Source organism: Pan troglodytes, chromosome 8 (assembly GCF_028858775.2).
Source record: "Pan troglodytes isolate AG18354 chromosome 8, NHGRI_mPanTro3-v2.0_pri, whole genome shotgun sequence".
NCBI classification, from domain to species: Eukaryota; Metazoa; Chordata; class Mammalia; order Primates; family Hominidae; genus Pan; species Pan troglodytes.
In genome coordinates, this window is record NC_072406.2 from 122019489 (window position 1) to 122044900 (window position 25412).

General features: G+C 43.6%; 1 protein-coding gene and 1 long non-coding RNA gene across 6 annotated transcripts in view; one reads left to right on the forward strand and one right to left on the reverse strand.

Annotated features, from left to right (window-relative positions):
* XPNPEP1 (X-prolyl aminopeptidase 1) overlaps positions 1–20502 on the reverse strand; it is a 58880-nt gene extending 38378 nt beyond the window's left edge. Inside the window, exons 1-3 of one of the 5 annotated variants that reach the window (XM_009459175.4) lie at positions 20313–20502; positions 11968–12056; positions 4635–4759 (exon numbers count right to left, since the gene is read on the reverse strand). In XM_009459175.4, coding sequence (XP_009457450.1) covers positions 4635–4759; positions 11968–12056; positions 20313–20344 — 246 coding nt within the window. In that variant the 5' untranslated portion in view covers positions 20345–20502. 5 annotated transcript variants of the gene reach the window in all.
* Positions 20492–23587, forward strand: LOC134807205 (uncharacterized). The gene is made up of 2 exons (XR_010147013.1): positions 20492–22218; positions 23361–23587. It is a non-coding gene; the product is annotated as an uncharacterized LOC134807205 (long non-coding RNA).
* The last annotated feature ends 1825 nt before the right edge of the window (positions 23588–25412 follow it).

A 25412-nucleotide genomic window follows, 5' to 3' on the forward strand; every position in this document is an offset into this window, starting at 1 on the left:
GCAAAAGAACAGCACCCAGGACCAAGAACATCAAGATAAACTTGACTCAGCTATAAGATGTCGGTGTCTCCTACTAGTAAACACACAGATAATATCCTAACTCCAGGCAAAAGAAAACTGAAACTGAAATACAAAGACTACAAAGCTTCCAACACACCCTTAACCAGAAACCTTCAACTCTTAATTCAAGTAACATTAGCAGGTCGAATCTTTCTGTACACTGACGCCTCCCCTGGAGGTAAAGATTCACAAATAGTAGAGCTATTAGGAGTCTTCAGCTGAGGCTCCATGATGACCTGTGAGAACCCTTTCGGAGGAGGGCCCCAATTTCAGACAACTGTGCCAGGGGACCTACAGAACTGCCCAAACCAACTGCTACATAATCATCATGTGCTCCAGTTGCGGGAACCACCATCTGCTCAACACTAACAGGGTGACTGCAATCAAATCAGCCTAGGGCACTGTCCAATACTTGAAGGGCAGAAAATTAAAAATGCCACTGGTGAATCCAGCAGAGAATCCAGGTGACACGAAGCCCACATCCAAAGGCTGAGGCCTAGGACTGACAGGAAACAAGGAAGAGCTCATCAGAGGGGCCCAAAGAAAAGAAAAAACAAAATTCCTTGAAGACAAGGCAATGGTCTGCCCTTCTTAAATGGGGGAGTGCCCAGCTCCTCAGCTACCTACGACTCATACCATAACTCAGGCTCAAATCACAGTGGCCAGCCTACTTCCTCATCCAGTCCTTGGTCAAGATGATACTTTGCTTCATATGAAGTTGGTCAATCTTTTTTTTTTTTTTTTTGAGACAGGGTCTTGCTCTGTTGCCTAGGCTGGAGTGCAGTGGCGCAATCTCAGCTCACTGCAACCTCCACCTCCTGGGTTCAAGCGATTCTCCCACCACAGCCTCCCAAGTACTCAGGACTACAGCCATGAGCCACCACGCCCAGCTAATTTTTGTATTTTTTGGCAGAGAAGGGGTTTCACATGTTGACCAGCCTGGTTTCGAACTCCTGACCTCAGGTGATCCACCTGCCTCAACCTTCCAAAATGCTCAGATTACAGGCGTGAGCCACCACACCCAGCCTGAAGTTGACCAATCTTATTTGTCTATTCTAATGAACACAGACGAACCTCACCAAGTCTATCCTTACCTTCCCACTGCCTACTAGATCTAACAGTTATGCACCCAGCCTCATGGCTTCCTCACATGCCACCACCCCGATTCCAGCTTGATATTCTACTTTTCCTATATTCTGCCAGGCTGAACAGCCAGTGAGCTGGTGCCTGAATACACCTCTCACTCTGACCTCTCCCTTCATCCACCTCTACATGCAAGACCCATCATCGGATGAAAAGTACTATCATAGAACAACATATAAAGGTATTCCATGAAACACTAGATTCTCCCACCCCACCCCTGAAATAACTGGGAAAATTCCATGGACATTTAAGTCTGAAAAATGTTGAATACTTTATCCCCTCCTTAGAGGTACAGAGTGCACATCAGCATATTAAAGGACCTGAGAAGTCCTGCAGCTATGAAACTCATTGGGGCAAAGGACTTGAATAGACATTTTCTCCAAAGAACATATACAAATGGGACCAAAAAGCATATGAAAAGATACTCAACATCACTAACCATCAGGTAATGCAAATCAAATCTACAATGAGCCATCACCTCACAACAAAACAAAAAATAGCAAGTGTTGGTGAGGAAGTGGAAGAACTGGAATGCTGTGTACCATTGGTGGGAATGCAAAATAGTACAGGTGCTGCGGAAAACAGTATGGAAGTTCCCCCAAAAATTAAAAATAGAAGGATCATATGATCTGGCAATCTCACTTGTGGGCATATATCCAAAAGAACGGAAAACAGGATCTCAAAAAGATACTTGCAAACCCATGTTCATTGCAACATTACTCACAATAGCCAAGAGGTGGAAAAAACTGAAATGACCATCCACAGATGAACAGGTTAAAAAAAAAAGTCTCTAAATAAAATGGAATATTATTCAGCCTTATAAAAGAAAGAAATCCTGTCATATGTTACAACATGGATGAACCTTGGACACTATACTAAGTGAAATAAGCCAGTCACAAAAAGACAAATACTGCATGATTCCAATTACATGCGTTATCTAAAGCAGGCAAACTTTTTTTTTTTGAGACGGAATCTCGCTCTGTCACCCAGGCTGGAGTACAGTGCTGCAATCTCGGCCGGCTCACTGTAACCTCCGCCTCTCAGGATCAAGCAAATTCTCCTGCCTCAGCCTCCTGAGCAGAGGGATTACAGGCACGTGCTACCAAGCCTGGCTAATTTTTGTATTTTTAGTAGAGATGGGGTTTCACCATGTTGGTCAGGCTGGTCTCCAACTCCTGACCTCGTGATCCGCCTGCCTCGGCCTCCCAAAGTGCTGGGATTACAGGCGTGAGCCACCGTGACTGGCCCAGCAAAATCTTAGAAAGAGAAAGTAGAATGGTGGTTGCCAGGGATAGGAGGGGAGGAGAGAGACTGGGAGGAGCTGTTTAATGGATATAAAGTTTCAGTTTTGCAAGATGAAAAAGTTCTAGAGATCTGTTGCACAACAATATGTGCATGTACTTAACACTACAGTATTGTACATTTTTAAATGGTTAAAATAAATGTCATATTATACATTTTTCACCACAATAAAAAAAACACTGTTCAGCTCATTTCACTATTTTCTCAACTAACAAATATATTTTTTGTAGAGCATCTTACAAGACACAACAGGAATACTGAAGAACACACACAGTTTGGGGAACACTGTTCTAAACATCAAAGTATCCTAAACTTCATACTGTTGCCTCAAATATCCGATCCCTTTGCTTATTCATTTCAAGCCCTTCATTTGCTCCTAAGGCCAGGAAATCCATGTCTCCAGGCAGAGATCCAGTCTTGAGGTTGAGTTGTTCCCAGGTTAATACAGGCCTGACCTTGTCGCAACCATGTAGACCAGGACCTCTGGGGAGAGGCAGGAAGTCAGCCAGCCAGAATGGACATGTTTTGTGATCTTTGCTCAACTTACAGAAATACCCTTATCTACCACCCCCTCCATCATGGTGGACTGGTGGACCCCCATTACTCATGTCTGACATCACACAGACACACACACAGACACAGACACGCACACGTGCACACACACAGAGTAACCAGGACCATGCAGAACCAAGTTGCTACATATACCAATCAAGTTCTCATCCTGGACTTTGAATTTGGGGGATTAAGGTTCTAGTTCAATCTGGTATCTTGAAGGTAAGAGAGGAAAAGATATAAATGTAGGTGTTGTCAGGTTTATATGACCCAACCAGTTGGCTGAAAAAGAGAAACTGATATGCAGCAAGACCTAAAAACCCTCCCGTCCCAGTTCTTCTTGAGGGCCTGCTACATTCCTGCCCTCATGTTCCCCAAGACACCCTATCTGAGGCCCTGACATGCATAACTCTGAGAGCACCATTCATAATCTGGAGTTGTGCCAATATGGTGGCTCTGCCCTTGAATCCTTATAAAGCATTTTTATTGCTCAAGGTATCTCAAGGCAGTTTCTATTACCTGCAACTGAAGAATCCTGTAACAACAGCTTTATTTCCCACCACTGCTTTTTACTTCCCTGGTCTCTTGCCAGGGAAACCTGTCCCACTGTTTCTGAAGAGCATCCGAAGCTTCCCTGTTTCTTTGCCTTTGCTGCCACTAATACTTTTACCTAGAACCTCTTTCCTCCTCCTCCACCCCATCCCTCTATTTACCCAAACTCCACCCATCCTTCAAGGTCCAATTCAAGTGTCTCCCCTGTGCCATGAAGCTCTTCATCATCTTCCCCTCTCACCCTCAAACTTCCACAGCCTTCTGTCCAGATTTTCTTGATCACACTTACCACATTTTACCTTACAATACAGGTATGTGCATGTACATCTAAACTCCATTATTAAGCTGTATGCTTCTTAAAACCAGGAACAATCCTCATCTCTATATCATGTCTAATACCTGAGATGGGTAGGGCCTTATACATAAGTAAAGGCTGGGAAAAACTGTACTTATAGATGATTCTGTGGAAGAATAGCACTCTTATATTATTTCATCTCTCACTAAACCATAAGCCTAGTGAGAGCAGACATTCAACCTTAAATTCATCTTTGCACCCTACAGCACCATAACCACAGTGTAAGCACTCAAACACTTGCTGACTCAATGACTTCATAGTGGATCCTAGAATCCTTTTACCCTACCGCCCGTCAACCCTATCACATGAGGTCTCTGCCTCTCCAACTCTCCTGGATTGGGCAAAAGAGAGACAGGGCAAACAATTCTGCTAGGAACAGAGTGTGGCAGAGGAGATGTGGAGTATGCCAGCAACAGAAAGTTCCAGAACTTCTGTCCCTTAATTTGCCCACTAACTCTTCATTGAAAGATGGCTAAGTCACTGGAATCAAGGAAGCTAGGGCCAATCCACAAGCATTCAGTGAGACCTATTGGACACAGATCCCCATAGCAAGCCCTGGAAGGGCTTGGTTGTGGCCTTGTTTGTGGGTTGACAATTAGAATCCTACAAACACATTAGGGCTGGGGAAAAAAGACTGAAAAGAAAGGAGAGGCCCATTGCCATGCAGTACCTGATGAGCATCTCCCGATGGGATGATGTAGGCCTGGATCGGTTCCGTCACATACTCAGAGTTCCTCATGGCTTGTCTCAGCTGCCGAAGCAGCTCTGAAGTCACCTTTGGAGGCATTCTGCCGTCTGCAACAACAGGAGAGCTTATTTCAAACCAGCCTGCCCCCAGCAATTCAATGTCCAGTTCGAAGTGGGCCACAGAGAGAAGTGCCGTGCCTTCCACGTTCTGCCCCACTCCCAGTTAGGTCTTCAAATTGACCACCCTACCACCAGACCAAGACCAAAGCTGCCAGAAACACTAATGTTCACAGTTCTTAAATACTACCTCCAAATAGCCATTTGTGGCCAGAAAAGTTCAGCTACTAACCATTTCCAACTTGACTGGTTACCTCTTTCACTCCTAGGATTTTATTCAAGAATAGGAGATAAGTACACAGAAATTTAGGTGTTTATCTTTGTTTATAGTAGAAAAACACAGGAGAAGTGTATGGTCAGTTAAATAAACTATAATATGTACAACAGTATACTGTGTACTCATTAAAAATTACACAGACCTAGAAAAGAATTACATAGACTTATATATTTTATTTGGAAAGATACCTAGACAACACTTGTGGGTGATTAAAAACAGATGACAGGCTGGGCGCAGTGGCTCACGCCTGTAATCCCAGCACTTTGGGAGGCCAAAGCAGGCAGATCACAAGGTCGGGAGATCGAGACCATCCTGGCCAATATGGTGAAACCCCGTCTCTACAAAATATAAAAAATCAGCCAGGCGTGGTGGCACGTGCCTGTAGTCCCAGCTACTCCGGAGGCTGAGGCAGGGGAATAACTTGCACTCGGGAGGTGGAGGTTGCAGTGACCTGAGACCACACCACTGCACTCCAGCCTGGCAAAAGACCAAGACTCCGTCTCAAAAAACAAAATAAAACAAACAGATGACAAAGGAAAAAAATATAGATTGTTCTTATTTATTTAAAACTGTGTATGTATATATGCAAAGAGAAGTTTCTAGAAGGACAGTCACCCAAGTGTTAAGAGTGGTTACCTTTGGGTAAGTAAATTTGGAGTAATTATTGTCTTCTTGTATTTTTCTGCTTTTTAAATTTGACTGCTTTAAAAGAGTATGTTTTATAAACCTTTTGTTAAATATCCAGCTACAGATTTAGAGTAGAAAGTTCCGTCCACTAGGAGTCAAAAGTCTTATCTTCTAGTGAATACCTGCTACCAACCAGCTGTGCAAGGGAGAAGGGGACCAGGGCCTCAGTGCTCTGTGTTCTCCTCTTTAAAGTATGGCGGGAGTGGCCGGGTACGGTGGCTCACACCTGTAATCCCAGCACTTTGGGAGGACAAAGCAGGCGGACCACAAGGTCAGGAGATCGAGACCATCCTGGCTAACATGGTGAAACCCCGTCTCTACTAAAAATACAAAAAAGTTAGCCAGGCGTGGTGGCGGGTGCCTGTAGTCCCAGCTACTCGGGAGGCTGAGGCAGGAGAATGGCGTGAACCCGGGAGGCAGAGCTTGCAGTGAGCCAGGATTGCACCACTACACTCCAGCCTGGGCAACAGAGTGAGACTCTGTCTCAAAAAAATAAATAAATAAGTAAATAAAGTATGGCGGGAGTGGATGAGACCCAAGGTTTTCAAATGAAGTCCCAAGGCTCCAGGGGAGTCTACCATTCAAATAAAACCAGAGCTGGAATCACCAGCTTTAGAAAATACAAAATAGGAATAGAAATATAAAACTAATTAAAATGAAATGTTAAAGATGTTAACTCTGGTCCTACTAGAAATTCTTAAACTTGTTTCATCTATATCTATAGTCAGGAATAGTCTCTTGTACTCACTAAGTGGAAGCACAGATGATACAAGCTGACTTAACCACTTTAGTTGGTTCTTCAAAAAGACCTTTTCTCAACAATCACTGATATTAGTTAATGTTCTGATAAACATCATAGCTGTAGTCCTATGTCTACATAACAAAACAACTTCAGAAGGAGCCAATTACAGAATAGTGATCATGCATATTTCACTATATCCCATATACTGGCACAAAACTATACTATTAGAATTCAAAATAGAATAATGAGTTTTTCCAACTCATTTTTAATAGACTTCATTTTTTACAGCAGTTATAGTTTCACAGCAAAACTGAGCAGAAAATACAGAGTTCCCATGTAGCTCCAGCCCCAACACACACACAGCCCCCTGCCACTATCTGCATCCCCAACCAGAGTAGTACATTTGTTAAAATGGATAAACTTACATTAACACATCATCATCACCCTAGGTCCACAGCTTACTCCTGCATTCATTCGTGGTGTTGTACATTCTATGGGTTTTGAAAAATGTGTAATGGCATGTATCCACCATTATAGTATCACACAGAGTACTTTCACTGCCCTGAAAATTCTATATGCACATGCAGCCTATTCATTCCTCCTTCCTCCTCTCCTCTAACCCCTGACAATAACTGAGCTTTTCTACTGTCTCCATAGTTTTGCCTGTTCTAAAATGTCATACAGTTAGAAACATACAATACATAGCTTTTCCAGATTGATTTCTTTCACTTAAGAATATGCATTTAAGCCAGGCACAGTGGCTCACACCTGTAATCCCAGCACTTCGGGAGGCCAAGGCTAGTGGATCACCTGAGGTTGGGAGCTCAAGACCAGCCTGACCAACATAGAGAAACCCCATCTCTACTAAAAATACAAAATTAGCTGGGCATGGTGGCACATGTCTGTAATCCTAGCTACTCAGGAGGCTGAGGCAGGAGAATTGCTTGAACACAGGAAGCAGAGGTTGTGGTGAGCCGAGATCACACCATTGCACTCCAGCCTGGGCAACAAAAGTGAAACTCTGTCTCAAAAAAAAAAAAAAAGACAATATGCATTTAAGGTTCCTCTATGTCTTTTGATTGCTTGATAGCTCATTTTTTTAGCCCTGAATAATACTCCATTGTCTGGATGTACCACCATTTATCCATTCACCTGCTGAGGGACATATTGGTTGTTTCCAGGTTCTGGTAATCATGAATAAAGCTGCTATAAACATCTGTGCGCAGGTTTTAGGTGGACATAAGATTCCAACTCATTTGGTGTTTTTGGTGTTTTGGAGTTTGCCAACTCATTTTTTAACAAAAATATTTTACTTAATCAAAAACATTGTAACATAACTCTGTAAGTAACACAGAGTTAAATCAGGACAATTACATGAGGTGATCTTCAAGGATTGACATCCTGACTTGCTGTAGCTTAAACCCTGCTGGGCATAGGTCCTTTTTGGATCTTTTTCTTTAACATACTCATTTGCTTCTTCCTTTTCATCATCACCAGCACCTTAGGCTTCTATGCCTCAGTTGTTATGGTGATCTCCAATAGAATCCCCTATGGGGTACCATACTGATCTTGAGCTAGAAAAAGTGCCCCACTTATCATCTGCAGCAAGGGTAACTTCAAAAGCAGGCCTTAGGGCTCACCCTCAGGAGTCTCAGAAGAGAGAAGTACTCAAAGGAAGAGTCAATGGAAACTGTCCTACTCATAACTCAAGCATATCCATGTTCCTTGCATTACACCTGCTTCTGAATATTGTTCAGAGGGGCATTCTTTTTTTTTCTGAGGGGAGACGGGGTCTTACTACATTGTCCAGGCTGGACTCCTGGGTTCAAGTGATCCTCCCGCCTCAGCTTCCCAAGTAAATGGGACTACAGGTACACACCACCACATCCAGCTATCCTTTCATCTAATCTACTGGGCCTATAATTTCTCACCTATCAGAGAAAAAGGGATCGGAAGTATCTGGTCTGATCCAAGTTTATATGTCAACACCTCCATTGGGGGTTCAAAATAAAGCCCATTGTGATCTCCCAAGCTTGCCAGCATCTAAAAATTTTACTCTGATATCTTTCAGGAGCTTCAGAATAGATTTATTGTGTTTTCAAACCATATTTCTGAGCAAGTTATCATTCTTAAAAACAGTCAAGCAAAAATGAAGCTTTCTTTAGGAGCAGGACTTCAACACCGGCTGCACATTAGGACTATCCGGGAAACATCTGACTTAACTGGTCTGGAGTACAGCCTTGGCTTCAGGAGTTTTAAAATGCAAAAATATAAGAGTCTAATATACTTTCTTTCAAGATCATTTATTTCTTTATAGACTCTGCCTTCCATTCAGGTACATTCTGACTTAAGGATTTTGGTGGCACTGACTGGGTGTTTAGTGCTGATTGTAGTATCAATATTATCAGTCACTAACTTCATCAATAACGTTAACACAACCAATCATGAGCACAAAATCTTCAACTGCAAACTAAAAACCAACAAAAACAAACTGGATCTGTTCAAAAACATCCTCTGCTTCCTGGTCATCACAACCTGCCTCCTCATTCCCACATTCTGATCTTCATCACTACCACCATCACATCATCACGTTTCCCCTGGTGACTGGCATATCAGACCCCCACAGAATCATCAGCTTTATCAGTCTCACTGACACTCCCCTCCACAATGCTACCTACCCCCATCAACACTCAACACTTTCCCTCTTCCTACTTCCTCATCCTTCAGGCCCATCACATTCATGTTCTGGGTGAAATGCAGCTACTTCTTTATCATCAATATTAGACATGATGAAAGAAGTCCCAATACCATAACCAATAGTTAGGATGTGGTAAGGGGCAGTGGCAGCAACAGTGAAGGTGAAGAAGATAGCAACAGGCAATGGCTGAGGCAGTGAGGCAGCTACCACTGAAGTGAATACAGTGGGCCCTGGTGGTTGAGGCAGCTGTACCCACGAGGAAAACAGGTGATGGAAAGTGATTGAATGAGTGAGCAGCTGGAGCTAAGGAGAGAACAAAGTTGGTGCAATTATATAAGTCCTAGCCATTGAGGTGGCACTGGTTGAAAAGGCAGCCAAGACGGAGGAAGTGAAAGTTGTAGCTGATGACCCTCATAATTTGTATAAGGAGTAAATGAGTTACTATACATATGGCACTTAGAAACAGTACCTGGCACATAACAAATGTCACGTAAATGTTTAATGTTATTAGAGTTAGACACACAACTAACCATAAATGCAATGTGATAAATTGTGTAAACAGGTGTGTATACCACTTCTCCGGAAGGCAGGGATGATGTCATCTCTGTATCCATGTATCTACAATTAACATATACATATGCTCACTCAAAGATGGCTAAATCAAATTCACAACATTGGATCTATGATCTTTTCAGTCTCAATGAACAGTAATGAATCTTCAGTGACAGGCTCTTGCAAGGTGCTGTATTATGACATCTGCTCATTCCACATCCTATGACTTTTCAGAAATGTTAGAAACAGCCAAGAGCTAAGCAAAGTATGCAGCAAAGTAGGAAGCCAAGAGCAACAGGCCTAGTCCACGATGAAACATTAGCCCATACACTGCCAGGTATTTTCAAACTATGCCTTACAGAGAATGACTCACTTAAAAGTCTTGCACATACAGGTCTGCTTTTAGAAAAAAGTTCCCACACCTTCAGCCTTTATCACAAACAAGATTTTTCACTGATTGTACATGAAAAGCACACCATACTTACCTCACTGGTGGCCAGGCAAATTAAACATGATAACGTGTGTGAAAGCACCATGCACAGCATCTATTACACTGCAGGAGCTCAAGAAATATTTGAATCTGGATCTGAAGCACCAGCTGGAATTCCCAAGTCTCGTTATAAGAATGGAAGGGGCCAGTTTACTTCAATTTCAGCATCTTAACACGGGCACAGATGCTCTTCCAGCATCAATAGCTTTACAGGTAGTGGTTTGTTTCTCTGTTGCACAGCTGAGGGAACGCTAAGGGCTTTACATACATTAGTGGCTAATTCTCACAACAATCCTCCAAGGGAGGTTTCACTATTCTCATTTTACACATAAAGGAACAGGAGTTAAAAGGAGTTAAGTACTTGCCCAAAGTCAGCTGGTTCAACAGGAACCGGGACTCAAGGTCTATGCAATTCCCAAGTCCATGCTCTATTACACCATATTAGCTGGGGGACATAATAGAGCCTTAAAGTGTTCTAAGACCAACAGAAGCAAAACAAGTGAGCTCCAGTTTCCAGCTGGGATCTACAACCTCAGGCAACTGAAGCTACCTAACCTCTATTTCCTCATACATTACAAAAAGAAAAAGAAGTTATCTTCCAACTCTAAGTTTGATGATTCCATCACTTTTTTCCTTTCTTTACTTTCTCTTTTTCCTCCTTCCTCTGCTACCTCCTAATATGGTCCAAAATGTGTTGGATACATCTACATTTTTTAAAGAAAAGGGATCTAAAATTGCATGCAATTATAGCACTGATCTTCCAAACAGAGATTAGACGGGCATGGTTTCTTATGTACTTCAAGAGATCAATTTTTCAGTCAGCTAAAAAAAAAACACACATGGTTCTCCTTAGTAGTCGTTAGAGCAGTACTGGCTTACATGGGATAGAAATACAGTAATACACCACTTTTCAGAATTCAGGTTTCTGGCAACCCATCAGACAATTAACCAGTTCTGGGGAGAAGGGACAGCCAAGAAATATTTCCCAAAAAGACTTTCTTATATGCACACTCAATTTATAAAGGACAATAATATATTACAAGCTTTTCTCATTTTGCAATCTTATGATCAAAATTGAAAGCTAATTTCTAAGATAATGAAGGACTATATTAGAGAAATAGAGAACATTTTCCATAATAACCTATCTCCTTCTCCACCACCACCACTCTGACAAAAATGGAAAACGAAAAAAACAAACAACAAAAAAAAAGTTGTAATTCTCTAACTTACTACCTTAAAAAAAAACGGTAATGGCCGGGCGCAGTGGCTCATGCCTGTAATCCCAGCACTTTGGGAGGCCAAGGCGGGCAGATCACCTGAGGTCGGGAGTTCAAGACCAGCCTGGCCAACATGGAGAAACCCCATCTCTACTAAAAATACAAAATTAGCTGGGCGTGGTGTCGGGCGCCTGTAATCCCAGCTACTCCGGAGGCTGAGGCAGGAGAATCGCTTGAACCCGGGAGACGGAGGTTGCAGTGAGCCGAGATCACGCCATTGCACTCCAGGCTGGGTGACCAAGGGCGAGACTCCGTCTCAAAAAAAAAAAAAAAAAAAAAAAAGGTAAATATATAGAAACAGTAACCAACCACTTAGGAAGCCAAAAAATAAAATGGTTTTTAACTTCCAGATACTAACCCCCAGTCATGATCTGTTACTAATTCCTTACCCTCTTCTTCTCACCCAACCTGGGGTTGGGGTGGAGATCTAAAATCCTTTACAGATGTTCCATCTAATTTCCAGACAAAATTATTACCTGTTTCCACACCTGTGTCTCCTGAGTGTGTCACCTCGTTAGGTTCAATTATTCTTAAATTTCTCAGTTGAAAATCCTGGTGATTCGCCCTTAAGGAGAGAAAGAACAGGAAGTTGCAGACTTTGACCACAATAAACGTGGCAAGGCTCAGTTAGAGGGGGCATCGCTTAACTTAGCAGTTCTCTAACATGAGTCAGAAGAACTCTCACCCCCATTATCAGTGGCAGAATAAATAAAAGTTTGATGTAAAACTTGCAGGTGTAAAACATCTCCATGGCAGGTTAACCTTCTCAGTTGCAGCTTCTAGTTCATAAATTCTCACACCTCCTATTTAACTAGACTAAGAAAACTTATTTTCAATGTTTTTTCCTTACACAAGTTCTATTTGGTTCTTTTTCACATCTGCCCGTTCTTTCTTTATGGTGTCCTATTCTTTCACTCTGGTTTCTATGCCTTCTCTTTGTGCCTTCATTACTGTAGGCCCTTATTTTATAATTTCTCCCATACTTTCAAATAGATCTTGGGAGACTAACCCTCATGTTTGCTAGGTCTGCTGCCTCTCCCTCTTGGTGGTTCATTCCTTCTGCGTTTTGTGATCTTTTATTAAGAGCTTATCTTCAATAGAGGCTATTTATCTATGAGAATGTGATGGGTCCTGGTTTGTACAAGCAGTTCTGTTATTGTTTGCTTCTAAGACTTTCACATTAATTTCTTAGCTAGAAGATTTACACACAAACTTCTTGTTCCCATATGGGGATAGTCTAATGCCCTGGACACCAGGCATGAAGGTCTATATCTGCATCTGGTAACTTTCCCAGGCTCAGGTTACTAGCATACCACTCAGGCGTTAGGTTCCCTCTACATTTTTGGCACTTGAGGATTTATCTTTCTTTCAAGTTCATTCAGTCAACAAATATTTATTGAAAAATCTTCCATAATCCAGGCCCTATTCTGGACACAACAGTGAACAAAACAGACAAGATCTCTGACTTTAACAAATTAACATGGGGCAAGGCAGGGGGATGGGCAGAAGACAGGGAAGAGAAGGCAACAGACACAAAACAAGTACACAATATGTCAAGTAATAAGAACATGTTTTGTGAAAAAAAGTAAAGCAGAGCAAGGGGAAGAAAGCATCAAGGAGGTAAGGGGAAGGATTATTTCATATGGGGTAGCCAGGGACAGCCTCTATTGTAACAGACAACATTTTAACACAGACCTAAAAAGAGTGAGGAAGCAAGCCATGTGAACGGCTAGGGGAACAATGTTCCAGGACAACAGCAAGTGCAAAGGCCATGAGGCAGGAGTATGTCTAGTTTACCTGAGGAAAAGCAAGAAGGTCAGCGCAGTGTGATTGTATCAGGGGATGGGGAGGTAAGTGGTTCAGAGACAACGTCATTGAGGCACCAGGGGGCCTACTGTGGGGCCATAGAAAAGGTTTTGAATTTTACTCAGCTATGAACTCAATTAAGTTATAATTTAACCACATTTTTACATGTTGGTAAAGACAGAGAGGGACATATTAGCTCAGTCTACCACACGGTAAGAACCAGATAACCAGGCAGCTTTACCAATGACTCCAGGCCTGCTTTCATATGGCTGTGACTTTAGTTTTACTGGACAGAATGGGATGTTCTTAACGAGAGTAAACATATTATTCTTTCATAAAAAAGTAAGACACCCCAGTATGTCTTCTAAAATATAAATACAAATATCCTCAACAAAATACCAGCAAACGGAATCTAGAACAATATAAAAAGGATCATCATCGCCAAGTGGGTCTTATCCCAGGAATACAAGGTTGGCTCAATATATGAAAAATCAATTATTATAACAGGCCATATCAATAGAATAAAGAACAAAATCTACATGGTCTTCTCAACAAATGCAGAAAAAGCACGACAAAATCCAATGCCCCTTCAAGTTAAAAGTACTCAGCAAACTAGAAGAAAAATTCCTCAACCTGACAAAAGTTATTACAAAACCTACAGCTAACATCATTCTTAATGCTGAAAGACTGAATGCTTTCCCCTATGATCTAGGGAATGTCTACTCTTGGCAGAGTAGACAGGGATGTCTACTCTTGGCACTTCTATTCAACATTGTACCAGAAGTTCTATCTAAGGTAAGTAGGCAAGAAAATGAAACAAAAGGCATCCAGTTTAGAAAAGAAGAAGTAAAACTATCTCTATTTGCAATTGACATAATCTTGAATACAGAAAATCCTAAAGAATCCACAAACAAAATTAGAACTAATAACTGAGTTCATCAAGAATGCAGGATACAAAAATCAATATTTAAAAAATCAATTTGACTTCTATATCCTTGTAATGAACAATTCAAAAATAAAATTAAGAAAAGTCCATTTACAATATCAAAAACAAAAAAAGTTAGAAATAAATTTAACAAAAGAAGTGCAAAATGTACACCATAAAAACTAAAAAAGACTGCTGAAAGTAACTGAAGAAGACCTAAATAAACAAAAGCTATTCCATGGTCATGGATTGGAAGGTTTACTATTGGTAAGATGGCAGTAATTCCCAAATTGATCTATGGACTCAATGCATTCCCTGCCAAAATTCTAGCTAGCTTGGAGGCTGAAACTGACAAGCAGATTCTAAAATTCATATGGAAATGCAAGGGACCCAGAATAGCCAAAACAATCTTGAAAAAGAACAAAATCTTGAAAAGAACTCTTCCATCCCAATTTCAAACCTAAATACAAGACAGTGTGGTGCTAGCATAAGAATGGACTTACAAATGAGTAAAACAGAACTAACAGTCCAGAAATAAACCCTCACAACTGTCAACTGATTTTTGAGGATGCCAAAACCATTCAATGGGGAAGGAATAGTCTCTTCCACAAATGGTGCTGGGACAAGTGAATATCCACATGCAAAAGAATAAAGTTTCCAACATGGCAAAACTCCGCTTCTACAAAAAATACAAAAATTAGCCGGGCATGGTGGTGTGCACCTGTAGTCTCAGCTACTCTGGAGGCTAAGGTGGGGTGGATCACTTGAGCCCTGGAGGTCAAGGCTGCAGTGAGCCATGATAGCACCACTGCACTCCAGCTTGGGTTACAGAGCAAGACCCTGCCTCAAAAAAAAAAAAAAAAAAAAAAAAAAGCCCAGGCACAATGACTCACATCTGTAATCCCAGCACTTTGGGAGGCCAAGGCAGGCAGACTGCCTGAGTCCAAGGGTTCGAGACTAGCTTGGGCAACACGGCAAAACCCATCTCTACAAAATTTACAAAAATGAGCCAGGTTTGGTGGTGCACACCTGCGGTCCCAGCTACTTAGGAGGCTGAGGCAGAAGGATCGCTTAAGCCAGAGAGGTTGAGGCAGCAGTGAGCTGTGATCGCCCCACTGCAGTCTAGCCTTGGTGACACAGAGAGATCCTGTCTCAAAAAAAGAAAAATGAAGTTTAACCCACCTCATATCATATTCAAAAATTAACACAAATGGGCCGGGCACGGTGGCTCACGCCTGTAATCCCAGCACTTTGGGAGGCCGAGGCGGGCCAATCACGAGGTCAGGAGATCCAGACCATCCTGGCTAACACGGTGAAACCCTGTCTCTACTAAAAATACAAAAAATTAGCCAGGCATGGTGGCGGGCGCATGTAGTCCCAGCTACTCGGAAGGCTGAGGCAGGAGAATGGTGTGAACCCAGGAGGGGGAGCTTGCAGTGAGCTGAGATCGGGCCACTGCACTCCAGCCTGGGCGATAGAGCGAGAGAAAAGGAAAGAAAGAAAGGAAGACAGGGAGGAAGGAGAGGAAGGAAAGGAAAGAGAGGAAAGAAAGGAAAGGAGGAAGGAAGGAAGGAAGGAAGGAAGGAAGGAAGGAAGGAAGGAAGGAAGGAGAGAAAGAAAAGAAAGAAAAGGAAGGAAAGGAAGGAAAGAAAAGAAAGAAAGAAAATTTAAAAAATTAACACAAATGGATCACAGGTATGAACGTAGGCGCTAAACTGTAAAACTCTTATAGCGCAACCATAAGTCTGCCTGACCTTGGATTAGGCAATGACTTCTTAAGACACAAATCAAAAAGCACAGCAACAAAAGAAAAAAGAGATACACTGGACTTCATCAGAATTTAAAATGTTTGTGTTTCAAAGGATACCATCAAGAAAATGGATAACAACCCACAGAATGGGAGAAAACATCTGTAAATCTGTTGAGTCTAGTATCCAGAATATATAAAGAACTATTATAACTCAACAATAAAAAGACATATAACCCAATTTTAAATGGGCTAAGGATCTGAATAGACATTTCTCCAGCAAAAGTACAGAAATGACCAAGAAGTACATGAAAAGATGCTCATCATTAGTCATTAGGGAAACACAAATCGAAACCACAATGTGATACCACTTCACACCCACTAGGAAGGTTATAATAAAAAAGATTGACAGTAACAAGTGCGGGTGAGGGTATAGAAAAAATTAGAACCCTCAAACATTCCTGATGAGAATGTAAAATGGTGTAATGGCTTTGGAAAACCATTCCTAGGTACACAGTCAAGAAAATTGAAAATATATATCCTTATAAAAAGTTGTACACAAATATTCACAGCTGCATTATTTGTAACAGCCAAACTGTAGGAACAACTCAAATGCCCAACTGATAAATGGATAAATAAAAGTGTCTATCCATATAATGGAATGTTCTTTGCCAATAAAGAGAAATCACGCCAGGCGCGGTAGCTCACGCCTGTAATCCCAGCACTTTGGGAGGCTGAGACGGGCAGATCATGAGGTCAAGAGATAGAGACCATCCTGGCCAACATGGTGAAACCCCGTCTCTACTGAAAATACAAAAATTAGCTGGGTGTGGTGGTGCACACCTGTAGTCCCAGCTACTCAGGAGGCTGAGGCAGGAGAATCACTTGAACCCGGGAGGTGGAGGCTGCAGTGAGCCAAGATCGTGCCACTGCACTCCAGCCTGGCAACAGAGCAAGACTCCGTCTCATTTAAAAAAAAAAAAGAAAAGAAAAGAAAGAAATCACACCTATGACATAGGTGAACCTTGAAAACATGCTAAGGGAAAAAGCCTAATACAAAAGACCACATAGTATATGATTCTATTCACATAAAATGTCCAGAATAGGCAAATCTGTAAAGACAGGAAGTAGACATGCAGTGTTAGTGGTTGCCAAGGGCTGAGGTGAGGAGTGACTGATTACAGGTAACAGGATTTCTTTTGGGGATGAAGAAAATGTTCTAAAATGATTGTGATGATAGTTGTACAACTCTGTGACTATACTAATAACTTGAATTGTACATTTTAACAGATAGATGAATTGTATATAAGTGAATTATATCTCAATAAAGCCATTATAAATTTTATAACATCTCTTTCTTGTGGACAGGGATACAAGTCAGATTCTCACCGAATTTCCCATTACTTCATACGTAAGTTTCTAAGATGGTAAGTAACTGATCCCAATGACTGGTTCAGACACATGACTACAGAGGTGGTAGGTTATCATTTTTTTAGAGACAGGGTCTTGCTGTGTCACTCAGGCTGGAGTGCAGTGGCACAATCTTAGCTTATGGCAGCCTCAAACTCCTGAGCTCAAGCAATTCTCCTGCCTCAATCTCCCAAAGACCTAGGACTACAGGTATGTGCCATCACACCAACCTGATTTTTTTTTTTTTAATAATTTTCTGAAGAGACAGGATCTCACCACATTGCCCAGTCTGGTCTCAAACTCCTGGCCTCAAGTGATCCTCCCACCTCAGCCTCCCAAAGTGCTGGGACTATAGGTGTGAGCCACCGTGCCTAGCCAAGGTTATCTTAAGGTAATCCTATTCATTCATTTCACAGAATAAAAAAACAAAGATAACTTACCATAGGCCATATAACTCAGTAGCTGCAAAGCCAAGACCAGAAACTAGGTCTGACAGGTGAGCTCAAACTCTCTGTGTGAGCATCAACACCTCCACCTTTCTGTCAGGATCACAGGAGCTACGAAGCAGCTCAATACTACAGCTGCTCTGCTCTTGTCGTATCTTGGTCTCCCCAGAGTCCAAGATCTATCCACCTTTCACTTGTTTGGACAGATAAAATTCTTAAGTTCTCTGTCAAAGCACAATTATCATTAAATATTAAGAACTAGAAGAATATACCTCAGGGACTATCCAACTAAATTCCCTCCTCTAGACCAGGAAACCAAGAAACAAAGATCAAATGACTGGCTCAAGGCCTCACAGCTAACTGCTGACAGAGCTAGAACCAGCATTCCAGCCTCCCAACATCCAGCTCAGTGCTCCTACCCTTCCCAGAACTTCTTCGACCTACACCTTCTCAACTTCATGATGAGCCACAAAGTGGGTAAGGGGCAAGAAGCATGCAGAGCACTTTCAATCTTTGTATAAGATGGTTATGGTAGCACTAGAAAAGGCCTTCTCCCTCTTTTTCCAAGAAATTCTGGCAGGGTTCTGAATACCTCACCCCCCTGCAACCCCCAGTTCATGGGAATCACACATGTGTAGCGTTCAGCATGGGGCAAAACAAGGAACAAGATGCTCAATCACACCTAGTGGATGAGACAAGGGTAAACTGGAACAAGTTCTAAGGTTGGGAAGTAAGCAATGTTGTCTTTGTCTACCCAGAATCCATCCCTCCTTTTGATGGGAACTTTGGTTTTCCTTTTGAGAATGTACCCTCTCCATTTCAGCCCAAGGGGTTCAAAGCAGTCTTATCCAAACACCTAACAGGCTCTGGGACCCAAAGCAGGTCAATCCCTCCCTCTGGCCATAATGATTGGTTCACAGATGAACATGAGAATTAAGGCAGCCCAGTGAGCATCAGATCAGGGACTTCTGCTCCATTAGGAAGGAGGGCTCAACTTCTCTGCTGGGGCTGTCAGCCTAGAACTGTCATAACCTGCCATAAGGAGAAAGTCTCCCTGAGAATGAAGCGGATACTGAATAAATCAGAGCCAAGAGATGATAAAGAGAAGTCTGAAGCCAATGTTGGTGGTGCTCCCGGATTCAGCCACACTAGAAGCCAGCTCAACCCCATTTTAGGTAAATCAATTTGAGTTCAGTTTCCATTACCGAAACTGAAAGAAGTGCTCACTTTTACAAGGAATGGCACTCAAATTCTACCAGCAGGGGAGGCGCCTGTGGAAAATGGCTTCCCCTCTCTCAGCCTTTCACTGGACTTTCCTTTGAGGTAAAAAAGACTCTACCAGCTGGTGTAGAAAAGACTCTTCTGCTCCTAAAAGGCTGTGAGTCTATAAATCTAGCACAGATCACCTTGGCCCCCTAAAGACCACCTGAGGCCTACAGCCTAACTCATCATTATCCACTTGCCTGACTCCATTTCCAGCACTTCACTTACAGGAAGCTCCTTCCAGATGGAAGTTCTCCACCCCTCCCACATACTTCCACAGGGTGGGTCTGGTTTTCTGCTCACCCTTAACAAGCTGTGGCAACGGCAAATCCAGGTCAAGGTAGGTTTGGGACCCCCCTACTCACAAACACAAGCAGGAGCCATGGTCTGTGTTCAGCAAGAAAGCCTGGCCATGCTGCAAAGTGAGTGCATTCATGTCTCAAGTGGTTAGCAGGTGGGTGACCCCTTGGGGATGGCCAGGGAGTCTGGCCTGTGGCCTCCATGAACTCTGAACACCTCTCTCCGTCTCCCACTTTATCAGAGGCTCTGATAAGTACGTCCTGGTTATGGCAGGGGAATAAACTAAAACATGTTTAACTTGAGGCCGGGAAATTATCTGTCTCATCCTCCTATGCCCAAGGAGAGCCCAGGGCAGGCTACTGGGGGGATTTTCCTGGAGATTATACCAAAATATTCCCTTACACAGCCTCTGAAACCATTTGGGTGGGGAGGGGCCCGCGACCGTCTATCCTTGTGGCGGTGACAGATCAGTAGAGTGAATTGCAGGAGTCAGTATTGTCGAGATTGTAACTTGAGGTTTAGATTCCTGGGTAACAGAAGCGAGGGCAGAGCCTCGCCCACCTCCCCAGACACGAAGAGGGGCCAACTTCCTCCAAGAGCGGGGCCTTCCCGCGGGCCAGGAACTGTGACGGCCGCCGCCCCCTCAGGCCGAGTGCAGCAGTTCCGCGGGCACACGCGTCCAGGAACCAGACTCGGGCCGCCCCGTGCCCACCGACCCTCCGGAAACGAACCGGATCTCGCCCGGCCTCATGGACCCCCTCCCCCGGCTCCTGTTCCGGGGCTCCGGCGAGCGCGGCCCTCGCCAGACTGCGGCAGGCCGGGCTCCTCACCCGCGCGTCCCAGCCCGCCGAGGTGCAACACGCGCGGCCGCGCAGCGAGGGCTGCACGCTGCCCGGACGCCGGCTCCCGGCGGAGTGCCCTCACCTTACTCGCGGTGGCTTTCTGGAGGCTGCCATTCGGCGGTGACGTGCCCCAGCCCACGTCAGGGGAGCGCAGACCAGCTGATCACCCGCGGAAGGGCCGGCGCGAAGAAGGCGCGAGAGCGGGCGGGCGGGCGGGCTAGCGCCGGGTCGGCCACGCCCTCGCCCGTGGCGGGCGCTGGCGCCGCGGCCCCGCCCACACGCAGGCCCCGCCCACACTCCTGGAGCTGGGGTTCGCGGCCGCAGCGCCTGCGGCCCAGAGCGGGGCCTGCTCTTCCACACCAGTCCGCATTGCCTCTCCCTGCAGCGAGCGGGGAAAGGACGCAGTGCTGCTGAGTGTCTTCATTTTTGTTCGTTTTTGTCGTCATTCCTCAAAGAGGAAAAAGGGCTTTGCCGAATAAAGGGGCTACTGTCCCAGGGATTTTCCGGCTTAATTTAGGAGGGCTGAGAAGAGAGGGACGTGGCCGGCTCCGGAAGAACCTCGACCTGGTCTTCGAGGCTTTGGAACAGGGTCTCAAGCTTTAGAAATGTCCCCAAAAGTATGTTCCCAGAGAGCTTCAAAATCCAGCTCTCCGCTCCGCTTGGATAGTAAATAGCCCCTTCAAACTTAACGTCCAAACGGAACTCCTGGAACTCCCAATGCACCGAAGCAAAGCAAAAACGTTCTCCACCAGTCTTCTTTGCCATCTCAATCAATGGCTACTCTATTCTTAAGAGGCAAAAATTTAGGAATCCTCCCTGCCTCTTCTCTTTCACACCCCACATCTAATCTGCCAGCAAAATCTTGTTGGCCCTGCCTCCAAAATAGACCCCTAATCTGGCCGTGTCACACCACCTCCACCTCCTACCCTCTGATGTGCATCAGAGGGTTGTACCACCCCACCCGTGTGGTTACAGCAGCCCCCCAAATATCCCCTCACCATCCCGCACCTGCACAGTCCAGCCTGAACAAAGCCGCCAGACCAGTCCTTTGAAGCGTGACACCAAGTCACTTCTTTGCTCAGCACTTTCCATTAATTCCTCGTTTCACGCAGGATAAAAGCTCCATTTGATCTACCCCCAGCCACATTTCCTCCTGTTCTCACCTTCCTCACTCTTCTTCAGCTGAAATGGCCTCCTGGCTCTCCTTGAAAAAGCAGGGTACACTCATGTCCCAGGGCTTTTGGACTTCCTCATCCCCCAAATATTGAGGTTTCGTTCCTCATTTTCCTTCAAGTCTTTGTTCAAGTATCACCTACCCTGACCATCCTATTTAAATTTGTAAATCATTCCAATATTCCTAATCCGCCTTACCCTACTTCGTTTTTTCCATAGCACTTACCACCTTTTAACAGGATTCTTTTAATGTACTTATGTGTACTGTATTCTTCCCCTTCTCCTGCCACCACCCACGCACACAACATAACCATCAGTGCAGATTGTTTCTGTTTTGTTTAATGATGAACAATACCTAACATGTCATAAGTTCTCGTTATATATTTTCTGCAGAAATGAATGTTTCAGAATGTGCACTCCTCAAAAGCAGGGATGGTGGCTCTCTTGTTCATTGTTATATCCCTGGTGCTTAGAACAACACCTGGCACTAAATGAAAGTGACCACATTTTTTTAAAGGTGATTGGCACCTCCTCCTGCTTTGACCTTGGTGTAAGGCCTAATATACCTGTATCAGCTAGGTTCTGCTACCTGCAAGAACTCAAAGTCGTTATTGAATAAGCATTTAGGCAAGCCGAATTAGACTGTGTAGTTAAAGCATGAAAAAACTAAAGATGTGCTTCCTGGGAAAGCAGCACACATCTGTTGCATTTCCCCAAATTTATGAAGCCAAAAACAGAGAGATTGTAAATAAAATACTGGTTCCAGCCCACATCTGAAAGCTGGTGGGAAAAATCAAGTTATAAGAGAAAACGAGGTAAGAGAGAGAGAGATAAGTGAAACTTAAGGGGGACAGGTATTTAATAATCACATTGCCTAAAAGAAAAGGAGTTGGCTCAGAATTTATGGCATCCAGCTTCAGGGGAGAGAGAGAAATACCTTGCATTCCCTGAGCTGGATTTGAGTTCCTGTTTGCAAGATAAAAAAAGGAACCCTTTCCCCTCTTGAAGTTTTTTTGTTTGTTTGTTTTTTGAGATGGAGTTTTGCTCTTTTTGCCCAGGCTGGAGTACAATGGCACAATCTCAGCTCACTGCAACCTCTGCCTCCCGGCTTCAAGCAATTCTCCTGCCTCAGCCTCCTAAGTAGGTGGGATTACAGGCATGCACCACCACACCCGGCTAATTTTTTGTATTTAGTAGAGACGGAGTTTCACCATGTTGGTCAGGCTGGTCTTGAACTCCTTGGCCTCGACCTTCCAAAGTGCTGGGATTACAGGCATGACCCACTGTGCCCGGCCTCCCTCTTGAAGTTCTAACAAGAGAACCTCCGGAGAAGTTATAGCACTGAATTACCATGAGAGAATGAGAACACTAGGAGTTATATAGGTTCTTCTCCTGGCTCTACAGTCCTTGCATCCTCAAAGAAGTGGAACAGTCACACTGCCTGACATTTATTGAAGGTTATGTGTCTAACCCACAACAAACCAATGGGTGAAGGACTCTTATCCTCATTTTACTGGTTGAGGAGACTGAAATTTGCAGAGGTTAAGCCCCTTGCCCAAAGTCCCTGAGCTAGTAAGTGGTGGTACTGTAACATACATTCAGACAGCAGGATGGATTCTTAGCCTGACACTTAATCGCGAAATTATCTGGAAGGGACCCTAGAGGCGGCCTCATCCAGTCTCCTAGCCCACACAGCAGAAAGAGGGAGACAGCTGGTTTTGGCATTCACACCCAGACCGGGTGGGTCTTAGATGTAGCCAGAAATATTAAATGCGTGGAAATATGTTGGGTTGAATTGTGACCTCAAAAATTCATATGTTGAAGCTCTAACCCCTAGTACTTTCGAATGTGATCTTATTTGGCAATAGGATCAGTGCAGATGTAATTAATTAAAATGCAGTCATATTAGAGTAGGAAGGATCCCTAATCCAATATGACGTGTCTTTATTTAAAACAGAAAAAGAAATCACACTGTGCACACAGGAAGAACACCATGTGAACACGAAAGCAGAGATCAGGACGATACATCTACAAGCCACAAACACCAGGACTGCCGAAAGCTAGGACAGAGCCATGGAACAGATTCTCCCTCACAGCCCTCGGAGTGAACTAACCCTGTGGGTATCTTGATCTTGGACTTCCAGCCCTCCAGAACAATGAGACAACAAATTTGTTTTCAAATCACCCAGTTTGTGTTGCTTTGTTACCAAAGCCCTAGGAAACCAATACAAAACAAGTTCCAAATGTCCGTGTATAGATTGTGGACCTGTGTTTTGGGCCACCCGATATTCATTCATTCTCCTTCTGATAACCATCCTCCCAATTCCCTCTGGGGCCCACCTCTCCCTACTTCCCTGCTTTCCCCATTCTCAATGTATGTTATCCTAGTGCAACACTTGGATTCCAAGAGTGTATCATATAACCCAGGCATAAGCTACAATGATAGGATCAGATATTGCTATGGGAATAGAGTCTTGCTTTCTTCTGCCAGCCAAGATCCTGGATGCATATACTCGAACTGCTGCCTCTATGTGCAACATGTGAATGGCACCAAGGCAGCAGAAGACACAGCAAATAGAAAGGGGAGAAGCAGACCTCAGAACATTATTTGAGTGCTGCATCCCGCGACACCTTAAACCAGATGTCCCACTGGACTTTACTTAAGTAACCATCTGTACAATTGAATTTTATGCATGAGTAGATATCATTTTATTAATGTAGACAATCACGAACTAACAAAGGGAAAAAGTAAATTATAAAACAATATAATATCCCTTTTTTTGTTTTTGTTTTTTTGTTTTTTGAGACAGAGTCTTGCTCTGTCACTCAGGCTGGAGTGCAGTGGCACAGTCTCGGCTCACTGCAAGCTCCGCCTCCTGGGTTCACACCAATCTCCTGCCTCAGCCTCCCGACTAGCTGGGACTACAGGCTCCCGCCACCACACCTGGCTAATTTTTTGTATTTGTAGTAGAGACGGGGTTTCACCGTGTTAGCCAGGATGGTCTCGATCTCCTGACCTTGTGATCTGCCCACCTCGGCCTCCCAAAATGCTGGGATTACAGGCATGAGCCACTGTGCCTGGCCAATATCCCATTTTTATAACATATCCATAACTATGTATACTGATATAGATATATAGATACAGAGTCTTTTGGGAGGGAGAGACAGGGTCTTGTTCTGTCACCCAGGCTGGAGTGCAGTGGTGTGATCACAGCTCACTGCAGCCTCGACCTCCCAGGCTCAAGCAATCCTCCCACCTTAACCTTCTGAATAGCTGGGACCATAGGCACACACCACCACACCCAGCTAATTTTTTTTCCTTTGGTAGAAATAGGGTCTCCCTATGTTGCCCAGCCTTGGTCTCAAACTCCTGGGCTCAAGCAATCCTCCCGCCTCAGCCTCCCAAAGTGTTAGGATTATAGGCACGAGCCATTACACCCAGCGTAAGTACTTTTTTAGAATAAAAGGAAAGTGATCCACAAAATCTTAGTGCATATCTTGAGGTGGCAGAACTTGGGCTGATTTTAATTTTGCCATTTTTTTGAGATTTTTTTTATTAACAAGAAACTCAAAGTACTAATAATTTCTCTGGCCCTTACTCCTTGGAAGGCAGAGCAAAGGAACTCGTTTTGTACTCCAAATCCAAGCACTACAAGTAATAGTAGCCCTCTAGTATTCAATTTGATAATTGGTTGATGACCTGACCACTTATTGAAACAGGAGCAACATCTCTTGATAAACTCCCAGATGAGAGGACTAAAAAAAATAGAAATCCCTGTAGGAGATCAAACAAACTTATAGCTTTAGAGGAAAGTTTTAACCTTTTCAAACATTTCAGTTTGTTCTAATAAAATTGATAGTTACAAGAACAGTGATGAGTGAAGCTCTCATAAATCATTATAACATGGCCTTATTTTTTGTAAAGTTAACTAAAAGATAGGCTTGAGGTTGCACCCTAGAAAGGAATGGGAGAAGACAAGCCAACTTTCAGGATTGTAGAGTCTGCCAA